The 12,254-nt window shown below is 40.1% G+C and overlaps 1 protein-coding gene across 4 annotated transcripts in view; it reads left to right on the top strand.

The window, feature by feature from the left end:
- fat1a (FAT atypical cadherin 1a) overlaps positions 1-12,254 on the top strand; it is a 177,771-nt gene that overhangs the window by 132,579 nt on the left and 32,938 nt on the right. For all 4 annotated transcript variants that reach the window (XM_067986812.1, XM_067986807.1, XM_067986800.1 and 1 more), the window contains exons 10-12: positions 2,627-2,823; positions 9,879-10,032; positions 10,457-10,690. In XM_067986812.1, coding sequence (XP_067842913.1) covers positions 2,627-2,823; positions 9,879-10,032; positions 10,457-10,690 — 585 coding nt within the window. The remainder of the gene's footprint in view (positions 1-2,626; positions 2,824-9,878; positions 10,033-10,456; positions 10,691-12,254) is intronic.

Here is a 12,254-nt window from a genome sequence, read left to right as displayed (position 1 = left end):
CGCTGAAAAAGTTGAACAACTAATTATCAATAGGCGAGATCGAGTTTTTAATGCCACTGTGATCGCTGCAACCACTTAGACCATTACAGAATGGCATTGGTGGGCTCGGTATGTTTGGTGCAATCACAAGAATTGTAGTTTATTATTTAAATTAAGAAATAATTGTGTTGCTCGCATTAGGTTCCTTTTTTTATTATTCACTGGTGCAGTTCTGACAGTGCCTAGTGTCACTGGTGCAAGGTGCAAAGCAACAGAAATTATATATCTCTGGCGGGAGCGGGTTGCCGGTTCCTAACCTCTGATTGCTAATTCTATGTGTTATGAATTTGGTTGCTAGTGATCACAATGTGCCCATTTATGCCTTATTAAAATCCAAGTAGTAAATCAGAAATAGCACTGGGATTACAGACTGCCTGAGCAATTGAAGACTGAAAGCCTCTGGTTTCTATGTTGTTCGTACAATCTCAATGGGTCAATGGGAAGGGAGTGGGGGTCACTGTTCCATCTAATGAACTAACCAGAAAGATATAAAAACAGTCCTTCAGGCGTATCAGCTTTTTATAATTTGGAATTTGTACTTGTTTCTGCCTGTCAGTTCAACCTTCAGACATTTATTTTAAACACTTTCGGGCCCGAGTAGCATCGCATCACTGTGGGTTTTTATTTTGGCCATTTGCCGCTCCCAGTCCGGCGCTATGCTCGCTGCAGTGCATTCTAATTAATTTTCCAGCAAATTGTAGTGTAAATTCATCACTAGAATAACAGGGAGCAAAATGGTCTAACTTACGGCATTCGTCGCCAATATTGCCGTTACAGTGAATTCCAGGCCATTATGTTGAAGGTAAAACTTGTTAATTCTATTATTTGTGAACAAAAGAATGCTAGAAATCTCTCTTTACCCTTAATGGTCCTCTGAAAGGTCAGGTTAAAAATAAAATGGAAAATTGGCAAAATACCACCGTTGCACCTTGTATACCCGTTTAGTTTTATTGTTTGAACTGTCCCTTCCAAAAAATTAACACTTGTTTCTCCACTGACCATTTTTGTGATTGTTGGTTAATTTTCTAGTCTTGTATTTGGTTAACAGTGAACCTACTTATGAGATGAAAATACGGAGTGCACTATTGCTTCATCATATGTTAGATGTTGCCAAAAAGACGGAATGACAGATGGTCATAGAAGTGCTTAGCATTAGGACCATTAACCCCTTCACTGGTTTGGAAACAATTCTTGTTTACATATCTATGGATTCTGTTTTGAATGATACAAAACCATTTCTGATCTGCTTATATAATTAATTCCTATGTTTATATTGTGCAGAGGTATTTTTATATTTCACTGGTGATAAGCTAAATAGGATTGATTTTGTAAAGGTTACCTTGTTACCCTTTTCTGATTACTTAGTGGATTTTGCTTATTGGAACTTTCCCAACAGTAAGTACATTATTGAGACAGATAAAGTGTGGGTGGAGTTACTGATAAATTGCAACTGGTACTGAGCTTTGAAGGGAAACAAAATTAATTTGCATGGGCAGTAATGTGTCAGTAATTACACCATGTACAAAGAGCTGCATCTCTTACTGCAAAGAATTTGTCCAAATCAAATTACTTAACTTAGCATCTATTTTCATGATGTACCCCCTAGGTTTAAATGCAACAATCTATTATATCGTTACAGGGCCCAGCCCACAATCACAAGGTGGCAAAAAGAGTTTGCTTTGTTTTTTGTCTCTACAAAGATTGTAGTTAGAACCTAAAATTAGGAAACTGCTACCAGCCAGCTTTGAAATTATAAATACTGTGTATATTAAAATAGAAATGGAAGGTGAAGTTTATTAAGAATTTATTGATTTAATGTTACCACGTGCACACCAAAGCACATTTTGGGCAGTTGAAATTATTGCCTTTTCTGATTACTTTATTTATTTGATTTTGCTTATTGCATCTTTCCCAATGGCAAGTAGGCAATGGTACCACTAAATGCAGCAATTGGCCATGCACACCAGATGCCCACGCTTAATTCCCAGTATATGCTAAGGCAGCTGATCTCAGCTAGGGTAGCAATTGCCATGCTGCGTTTCTGAGCAAGAAAGATTAAATTCAGTCATAGGTCTAACTACTGACCGCAATCTTGTGTCTCCTCTCGCCCCACACCCCAGATAGAAAGATGATAAGATTGGACTTGGCTACGAATCTCTTCAGTCAAATAGCCCGCTGACATTCAATATCTAGGCTCACACACAAAGAATGGCAACTTTGCCAGGGCACTGGAAAACCATTAGTGCCAGTAGAACTGTTTGACACCAAGAGTTGCTGAATGACCATCAGAAGCCATAAGCAGAATCACCTCAAAAGATAGCTTTCTAGTAGGCTCTGTTGCTGGAACAACCTCCTCTAAAAACTCTGGTGGTATCTAACCAGGTTGATTACTGACAAATTAATGCAGCAGCAGATGATACACAAATGTTTTCAATGTGGTTCAAAATTTTTGCTTTAATTTTTATCAAATGAGATAAAAGTAGCAACAGATGCGAATGATTAAGCAGTAGTATTGCTGTGTTCTCCTTTGTTATAAATAAGTTAGTATGTCAATGCTCTTTAATACCAATTGTAAATAAATTTTCAGGAGGCGATCCTCTGGGACAATTTGCCATTGAGCACATTCAAAATGAATGGAAGGTTTATGTCAGGAAGCCTTTGGATAGAGAGAAGAAGGATCATTACCTTTTAAACATTACAGCTACTGATGGGACCTTAGTAGCCAAAGCAGTAGTGGAAGTTAAAGTCCTTGATGCAAATGATAACACTCCTATTTGTGAAAAGGTAAGTGTTACATGGGTAGGAATTCATAGTATCATACCAGGTACTGCACGGGAGGAGGCTCTTTGAAAGAGCTATCCAATTAGTCCCATTCCCTTGCTCTTTCCCCATAGCCCTGTAAATTTTTTCCCTTTAAGTATTTATCCATTTCCCTTTTGAAAGTCACTATTGATTTTTCTTCCACCACCGTTTCAGGCAGTGCATTCCAAATTATAACAACTCGCTGTGTAAAAAAATGTTTCCTCAATTGAAATATCAAATCTCCCCTTAACCTTTTCTGTTCGAAGGAGAACAACCCCAGCTTCTCCAGTCTCTCCACATAACTGAAGTCCCTCATCCCTGGTACCATTCTAGTAAATCTCTTCTGCACCCTCGCTAAAGCCTTGACATCCTTCCTAAAGTGTGGTGCCCAGAATTGAACACAGTACTCCAGCTGAGGTCTAACCAGTGTTTTATAAAGGTTTAGCATGACTTCCTTGCTTTTGTACACTATACGTCTATTAATAAAGTCCAGGATCCCATATGTTTTTTTAACAGCCGTCTCAACTTGTCCTGCCACCATCAAAGAATTATTTATGTGCACCCTGAGGTCTATCTGTTTCTGCACTCCCTTTAAAATTGTGCCATTCTTCCTACCAGAATGTATCACTTCACACTTCTCTGCATTAAATTTCACGTGCCATGTGTCTGCCCATTTCACCAGTCTGTCTTTGTCCTCCTGAAGTCCGTTATTATCCTCCATATTGTTTACTGCGTTTGAGTTTTGTGTCATCTGTAAACTTTGATATTATACCCAGGTCCAGGTCATTAATATATAATGGCAATTATTGTACAAATGCTTGTGTCAAATTCCTTTCTCCATTATTTTAACTGAGGGTTGACACCTATGTTAAAATGGCAGAGAAAAATCTGATGCAGTTACATTAAGTGTTTGCACAATAACATAATCAGTAATTTTTACCCTGTGTTCTTGAAGGTCTAAGGAGCACTGTACTAGATGATTTTTATTTTAAAAGATGTATTCAGTGAATTCTTACTGCCTTTATAAGGTTCAGCTTTTTTATTTTGCAGACCATTGTACTTTTAGGAAAAGTAATGAAGGAAATTAGACAAAGTAAATTCAACCCTTAAAAAGTTACAGGAGGATATAAAATCTGACTAGGTGACATCAATTTGATGTATCAAGCAGATAGCATTGCTCAGCTGTGAGTCATTCTGTAAACAAGATACTAGATAGGATTCATAGAAAGTTAATGACACACGTGATGAAAAACAACCAAAAAAACTTTCTCACACTTTTACCCTCCACGTACATTAAGATAGATGCATTACCCTGTGAGGTAAACCGCAGAGAGCGTGTTTACAAGAGCCTTGCTCATTGTAGCATATTGATAGCCACATGATCCTCCTCCCCTCCTATGCTGTGCAGAATGAATCACAGCTCCAGACTAGCGTTCAAGTTTTTTTTCCCCCATCAATAGCTGTGTTTCACTATTCCCCTCCCAGTAGGAAAAAGTTCTTGATTCTCCTCTTGTTGAATTATTCTATTTGTAACCACAGCTCTTAGCATTTTTATTAATTTTATAATAAGTTTGAGTTGGTCAAAAAAAAATGTTATCAACATAATTAGCCAGGGAATTTTTTGTTTTTACCATGACAAATTTGTTTTAGCCAATTCAATGCTTGGTATTAATCTATTTCTGAACTGAGGGGAGAAACTCAACCGTTTTTCCGGCGTAAAATCGGAGTTAGAACTCCAGATTTTGAGTCGTAATCTGCCGCGTCTGATCTGCACTGGAAGTGCACTGGACACCATATTGGCTCGGGTGATTTTTAGTTATCCAGGGTGTCCACTTAAAACAGGTGTTGGGCTCCTTTAATATACAAATCAGGGTCCTATAGTGGTTGTAAGATCCCGAATGTGAAATTCAGGTACAAGTGAGCTGAGCGTGCGCCATGCACACTCTGCCTAATTGTACCAGGTGTTGTGTGGCCTAACCAGCAATCCTTAAAGGGACTGCTGGAGGCTGCTCAAAAAACGGCCGAAGAAATTTCCAAATTTGACTTTTGTGGGCACAGGAGAAGGAGGAATGGCTCCCTGGTTACAGGGTTTTCAGGCGCGATAGAGAGGGGGATAAAAAAGGAGGGGGAGTGACAATTTTGGTTAAGGAAACAATTGCAGTTGTGAGGAGGGATGATATTTTGGAAGGAGAATCAAATGAGGCCTTATGGGTTAAGCTAAAAAACAAAAAAGGGGCAGTCGCACTACTGGGAGTGTACTATAGACCCCCCCCCCCCAAACAGTCAGAGGGAGATAGAAATTTGCCTACATATTTGCTCCTCTGAGAAGTGCAAAAACAATAGGGTAGTAATAGGGGATTTCAACTACCCTAATATTAACTGGGATACAAACAGTGTGAATGGTATAGAGGGCACAGAATTCTTAAATTGCATACAGGAGAATTTTTTTAAGCCAGTATATAGCAAGCTTAAAGGGGGCGGGGGCATTTCTGGATTTAGTGCTAGGAAATGAAGAAGGGCAGGTGGAAGAAGTAGCAGTGGGAGAGCATTTTGCTGGTAGTGATCATAATACAGTTAGTTTTAGCATAGTTATGGAAAAGGACAAAGTTAATGTTTTCAATTGGGGATAGGCCAATTTTACTAAACTGAGAACCGATTTAGCAGAAGTAAACTGGAAACAGCTATTTGAAGTGTCAGAGCATTGGGAGACATTCAAAGGGGTGATTGCAGGGGCTCAGGGTAAACATGTTCCCACTCAGAAAATCGGAGGGGCTGCCAAATCTAGAGCCTCCTGGATGTCGAGAAGCATTCAGGATAAGATGAGGCAGAAAAATAAAGCCTATGATAGACATCGGGAACTCAATACTACGGAAAGCTTAGAGAAGTACACAAAGTGCAGGGGTGAAGTTAAAAAGGAAATTAGGAAAGCAAAGAGAGGGCAAGAAAAAATATTAGCAGGTTAAAATCAAAGAAAACCCAAAGATGTTTTATAAATACATTAAGAGCAAGAGGATAACTAAGGAAAGAGTAGATTCTATTAGAGACTAAAAAGGTAAACTATGTGTGAAGGTGGAAGATGTGGGCATGGTTCTTAATGAATACTTTGCATCTGTCTTTACAAAGGAGAGGGATGATTGAGGGACAGAAGTTAAGGAGGAGGAGTGTAAAATATTGGATGGGATAAACATAGTGATAGAGGTAGTTTTAAGGGGATTAGCATCTTTGAAAGTGGATAAATCACCAGGGCCAGATGAAATGTATCCCAGGCTGTTAAAAGAAGCCAGGGAGGAAATAGCGGAGGGTTTAACAATCATTTTCCAAACTTCACTGGATACAGGTGTAGTGCCGGAGGATTGGAGGACTGCTAACGTGGTACCATTGTTTAAAAAGGGAGCGAAGGATAGACCGAGTAATTACAGGCCAGTCAGCCTAACCTCAGTGATGGGCAAATTATTGGAATCAATTCTGATGGACAGGATAAACTGTCACTTAGAAAGGCACGGACTAATCAAGGACATTCGGCACCGATTTATTAAGGGGAGGTCGTGTCTGACTAACTTGATTGAATTTTTCGAGGAGGCAACAAGGAGGATCGATGAGAGTAGCGCAATTGATGTAGTCTATGTGGATTTTAGCACGGCTTTTGACAAGGTCCCACATGACAGATTGGTCAAAAAAGTAAAGGCCCATGGGATCCGTGGGAATGTGGCAAATTGGATCCAAAATTGGCTCAGGAAGCAAAGGGTAATGGTCGACGGGTGTTCTTGTGAGTGGAAGGCTGTTTCCAGTGGGGTGCCACAGGGCTCAGTACTAGGTCCTTGCTTTTTGTGGTATAAATTAACGATTTGGACTTAAACGTAGGAGGATGATTAAGAAATTTGAGGATGACACAAAGATAGGCCGTGTGGTTGATAGTGAGGAGGAAAGCTGTAGACTGCAGGAAGATATCAATGGACTAGTCAGATGGGCAGAAAAGTGGCAAATGGAGTTCAATCTGGAGAAGTGTGAGGTATTGCATTTGGGGAGAGCAAACAAGGCAAGGGAATTCACAATAACTGGGAGGATACTGAGAGATGTAGAGGAAGTGAGGGACTTTGGAGTGCATGTCCACAGATCCCTGAAGGTAGCAGGACATGTAGATAAGGTCGTTAAGAAGGCATACGGAATGCCGAGGCATAGAATATAAAAGCAGGGATATTATGCTGGAACTGTATAAAACACAAGTTAGGCCACAGCTTGAGTACTGTGCACAGTTCTGGTCATCACATTACAGGAAGGATGTAATTGCATTAGAGAGGGTGCAGAGGAGTTTTACGAGGATGTTGCCAGGACTGGAGAATTTTAGCTATGATGACAGATTGCATAGACTGGGGTTGTTTTCCTTGGAACGGAGGAGGCTGAAGGGTGATTTAATTGAGGTGTACAAAATTATGAGGGGCCTAGATAGAGTGGATAGGAAGGACCTATTTCCCTTCGCGGAGGGATCAATAACCAGGGGGCATAGATTTCAAGTGATTAGTAGAAGGATTAGAGCGGAAATGAGGAAAACCTTTTTCACCCAGAGGGTGGTGGGGGTCTGGAGCTCACTGCCTGAGAGGATGGTAGAGGTAGAAGCTGTCAACTCATTAAAAGAAAATACCTGGATGTGCACCTGAAGAGCCGTGACCTGCAGGGCTATGGACCCAATGCGGGAAAGTGGGATTAGGCTGGATTGCTCGTTTCTCAGCCAGCGCGGACACGATGGGCCGAATGGCTTCCTTCTGTGCCATAAATTTTCTATGATTCCTCCTGGGCTCACAAAAAAACTCTGGCCCACCGCTGGCTTGTTTGAGGCACACTGGGACCACCTACTCCGCCACTCCACCCAGACCCAACCTGTCCTCCCCAACTGGCGAGCTGCAGTGGTGTGCCCATTGAGCGCCCACAGCGCACCGGCGACATTTAAATGAGGCCAGAAGCCAAATTTGGAGGACTCCTGGCAGTTTTTCGGCCTCAGCTGGGGATCGTGCAAATACTGGGGTAGGGAGACGACTGCTGCTGCAGGTTTCCAATGTCTGCAACAACTTTAAGGACCAGGCCGCATCCCCAACTGCCACCATACAGCTGCCTCCATTCACAATCCCAAATTGCACTAATAAGGGACATAAGATACAAAACTCCTCTTTCCATTAAACTGCTCTTGTGATCATTTAAATTCTCTTTGGCATTTCCCTTTGCCTGGCATTGCCGGTTGCCTGTCATATAAAATGTCAGTTACATCCATCATTACTGAGATAATAACGGGAGACACAAAGTACGATGTTACACCAAGACTAATGCCTCATTTAAATCCATTTTACTGTGTCAAGCCTTAGAGAAGGTTCCCTTTGGTCAAGAAAATGCTTGCATGTGCTTTGTTTTATTATTACTCACTCTGTTTTTATGATCATTGATCAATCCCACGCCTCGAAGGCATGTACTCTCACGTCTCAGACGTAATTAAGAAAGCAAGGTGCAAGAAAAAGGCCATTCAGCCCATTAAGTCCATTCCTTTCACTGTTTATGCTTTATTGTCAACTTGAATCCTCTTCCTTACTAGATATTTCTCCAGCTTTGCTTTAAAGGTGTTAATTAACTAAGTATTAACTTTTTTCTGCACATCTGTTCCCCATATCCATTACTCTACTCTGGATGAAATAAGATTCTCCTCATTTGTAGTTTCACTTGAGGCTCCTTCATTTTATTCATATATACAAAATACACTATGCCATTTGCTTACAGATGAGCTTTATTCTACATTATCAGCGCTTCTCAGCATTTTATGGGCCCTCTCAATCTTTTTCAATGAAAATAAGGTCAGCTCTTATAATTTGAAGTGCTAAGTCTAATAATCATCCTTAGGACTCTTCTCTAATCCTGTTCCAATCCATCATATCCTTTAGAAGGTAGATGCCCAAAATTGTACACCGTATCCTAAATGTGGCTTATACAAGGTTATGATCAAACATTCTTGAGATACAGTGTGGTACCTACTTAGCCTTGTTGAAATCAGCTTCACATTTCAGCAAAAGGTCAACAAGCAACATAAATCCACACATGTTTGCAATTTCCTGTTCCATGTGGATTACTTTATATTGATCTATGTTAAACATTTTTCTACTCTTCCCCCCGCCCCCCCCAGCACATACACTTAAAGTACATGAGCAGAATTTTATGGAGGTTGGTATGAAAGGTTCTCTTAACATGAAAAATTGCTGCTCAATTAGCATTGGGCAGATTATACAGTTATGTCAAATAATACTGTTTCTTAACATAGATATATAGATTATATCTTATGGCTGAAAGCACTTCCTGTCAATTTATTCCATTACAAATTCCTTTCTCCACATTTATAATAGAAACTGCTTATGTAAATTTATCATGCTGTAATTATACCTTCCTCCTAGTAGATGCATTGCAGTGTCATTACTGGTAGGAGGATCTAATTGTAATGGGTCAAGTTTACATTGACAGCTTCCATTATAAATGTGGACATAGAAATTCATATTAAAAGGATAAAAAAATTAAGGACAGAACGTATGTCTTTAAAATAAGGGCTGAATTACATCTACACATCCTGGTCCAATTATCTCCCACTCTTAAACCCCACTTGACTTGAAACTTATACTTGGTTTCAACTCTTCACGTGCAATGCCATGGGATATCAACTGGTTTTAAAAATAGCCACCATGTTGCAATAAGATCTTTAGTGACAGAAGACTATACTGTAAGCTTAGTGCCATTGCACCAGGGGCAGTTGTGATCTAAAGGTGAATATTTGGTAGCAAGAGAGGAAACAAATGACTGAAAAAGATTGACAGCACAATAGAAGAAAATAGTAGGATTTTAAAAGATTTTCATTGTTAACTATAGATCTGTTAAAAATCATGAGAAACTACAACAGCATCTTTCTTCCACGTCTCTATCATCTGGCGTTATTTCAAGTTTTTTGGGGGGGCGGGGGAACATAAATGGAAAATTGCTCAAACAAATGTATTGTACGTGGTTTTTCTTTTTAGACACTATATACTGAGACAATTGCAGAGGACGTTTCTTCTGCCAAACTAATTCTTGTGGTGATGGCCGAAGATGCAGATATTCGTTCAAATGCAGAAATCACTTATACACTCCATGGACCTGGTGCAGAGAAATTCAGACTAGATCCAGGCACTGGTGAGAATATTCACACTATTCTATTGTAGTAAGATATAATTTGTTTATTTTGTATGGTTGATGTTCTTTTTGGAGTGCATCCAGACTTTGCAAGGATACACTATAAAGTGTCTGGTTCTGCAGTTGAATTTATATATATTACTGTAAATCTCTGTCTCCAGAAAGTTAATTACAATCATTTATGGAATGAAAGTATGTGATGACATCTAAGCCAAGAGCAAGGCAATACGGGTTAGGTATATATTAGAAATTTGTTAAATGTTATGGCTTCACCAGATAACTGAAGAATATAATGCTAAATAGTATTTGAGTTCTAAAATCTGTTGAAAGCCAAATGAATTTCAAATATTAATAGTCATAAAATTTAAAACGTGTCATTTAATAAACATTTCTGTAATTAACTTGTATTTTACTTAAATATTAGGTGAATTGAAAACTTTAGCTCCACTCGATCGTGAGCAGCAAGCAGTTTATAACCTATTGGTGAGAGCCACTGATGGAGGAGGCCGCTTCTGCCAGGCGGATGTTGTTATAATACTGGACGATGTGAATGATAATGCACCTGAGTTTTCATCTGATCCATACACTGTATCTGTCTTTGAAAACACAGCTAATAAAACACTGCTGACAAGAGTTCAAGCCACTGATGCAGATACAGGTAAGAATTAGTCCAGTGGTACTAAATAACCACACTAGTAACAACATAGTCCTCAGAAGCGAAGCAAATTTCTACGTTGTTACCAGATTACTTTGCAATTAAAGTCCCATATAGAAATCAAGAAAATGCAACTTCCCAGGGTTGAAACTACAGTAACTAGAATTCCAGATTCATAAATGTATTTCAGAAAATGCAGCAATATTCACAAAAAAGGATAGTAAATCATTTGTCAAACCCATTAATGTATTTTTAAATACTGCTTTAATGGCATGTGACAACGCTGCATTTATTACAAATCCTTAGTTACCCTGAGAAGGTTTTTGTGGGCCTTCTCCTTGAACTGCTCCAGTCCTTGTGCTGATAGCACTCCTTCATTAGCTACGGAATTTTGACTCGACAACGATGAAGTTGGCTGCAACTTCTGAAGGGTTTCCCTTTAACCCCCACTGACCTCAGTTTCTCTGGGGCTTCTTGGTGCCAAACTCGGTCAAATGCTCCCTTGATGGGAGGAGAGTTACCCTCACCTCTCTTCTGGCATTCAGCTCTTGTGTCCATGCCTGAATCAAGGATGTGGGAAGATTTGGAGCCATGTGGTTCTGGCGGAACACAAACTGAGTGTCGATAAGCAGATTATTGGTAAGTAGGTGTCACTTAATGGCATTATTGATGACTTCTGCCATGATGGTTAGCAGGAGGGTGATAGGGCAGTAATTGGCCAGATTAGATTCATCCTGTTTTTTGTGGATAGGACATACCTACGCAATCTTTCACATTGCATGAATGCTCCCCCGACTCAACAGGAGTCGCAATTTGCCCTGCCTCTTCCACCCCGCCCCCACGATAGCCCGCTCTAACCCCATTCCCGCGACTTGCCCAAGGACCGCTGCCGAAAAGGCAGGCTGCCCTAAATTGATGTTACCCACTGGGCGAGCTGCCTGTGGAGACGTGATCAGCAGCGGCAGCTCGCCCTGAGCATGCAGATGAAGCTTGAGGACCAATTTCTATCGATCTTCGGGCACGCTAATTGTGTAGCTCTGAGTCGAAAACAGGCCAAAACAAATTTTTACCCCAGAGAGTTGTACACCCAAGTTTGCAGATGACATTAAGTTAGGAGGCACAGTAAGTTCGGTAGACGGGAGTAGGAAGTTACAAAGGGACATAGACAGATTAAATGAGTCGACATAACTATTAGCAGATGGAGTTCAATGTGGGTAAGTGTGAGGTGGTAACTTTGAATCCAAAAAAGACATTTTGGAATATTTTTTTAATGGCGAGGAACTGTGAGGGTGTCCAGGTACACACATTACAAAAATTAATCAAAAAGACTAATGGAATATTGGCCTTTATCTAAAGGGTTTGGAATACAACGGGATGGAAGTGATGCTTCAGTTGTACAGAGCCTTGGTCAGACCCCATTTGGAGTACAGCGTTCAGTTTTAGACACCACATCTCAGGAAGGATATATTGGCATTGGAGGGGGTACAAAGTAAATTCACTGGAACGATACCAGGGCTTAAAGAGTTAAATTATAAGGGCCAGTTGCATAAACTTGGCTTGTATTTCC

The sequence above is a fragment of the Heptranchias perlo genome, chromosome 1 (genome assembly GCF_035084215.1).
Source record: "Heptranchias perlo isolate sHepPer1 chromosome 1, sHepPer1.hap1, whole genome shotgun sequence".
In the NCBI taxonomy this organism is placed as follows: Eukaryota; Metazoa; Chordata; class Chondrichthyes; order Hexanchiformes; family Hexanchidae; genus Heptranchias; species Heptranchias perlo.
The sequence above is the reverse complement of the archived record's forward strand: the minus strand, read 5'-3'. Positions and strand labels throughout refer to the sequence as shown.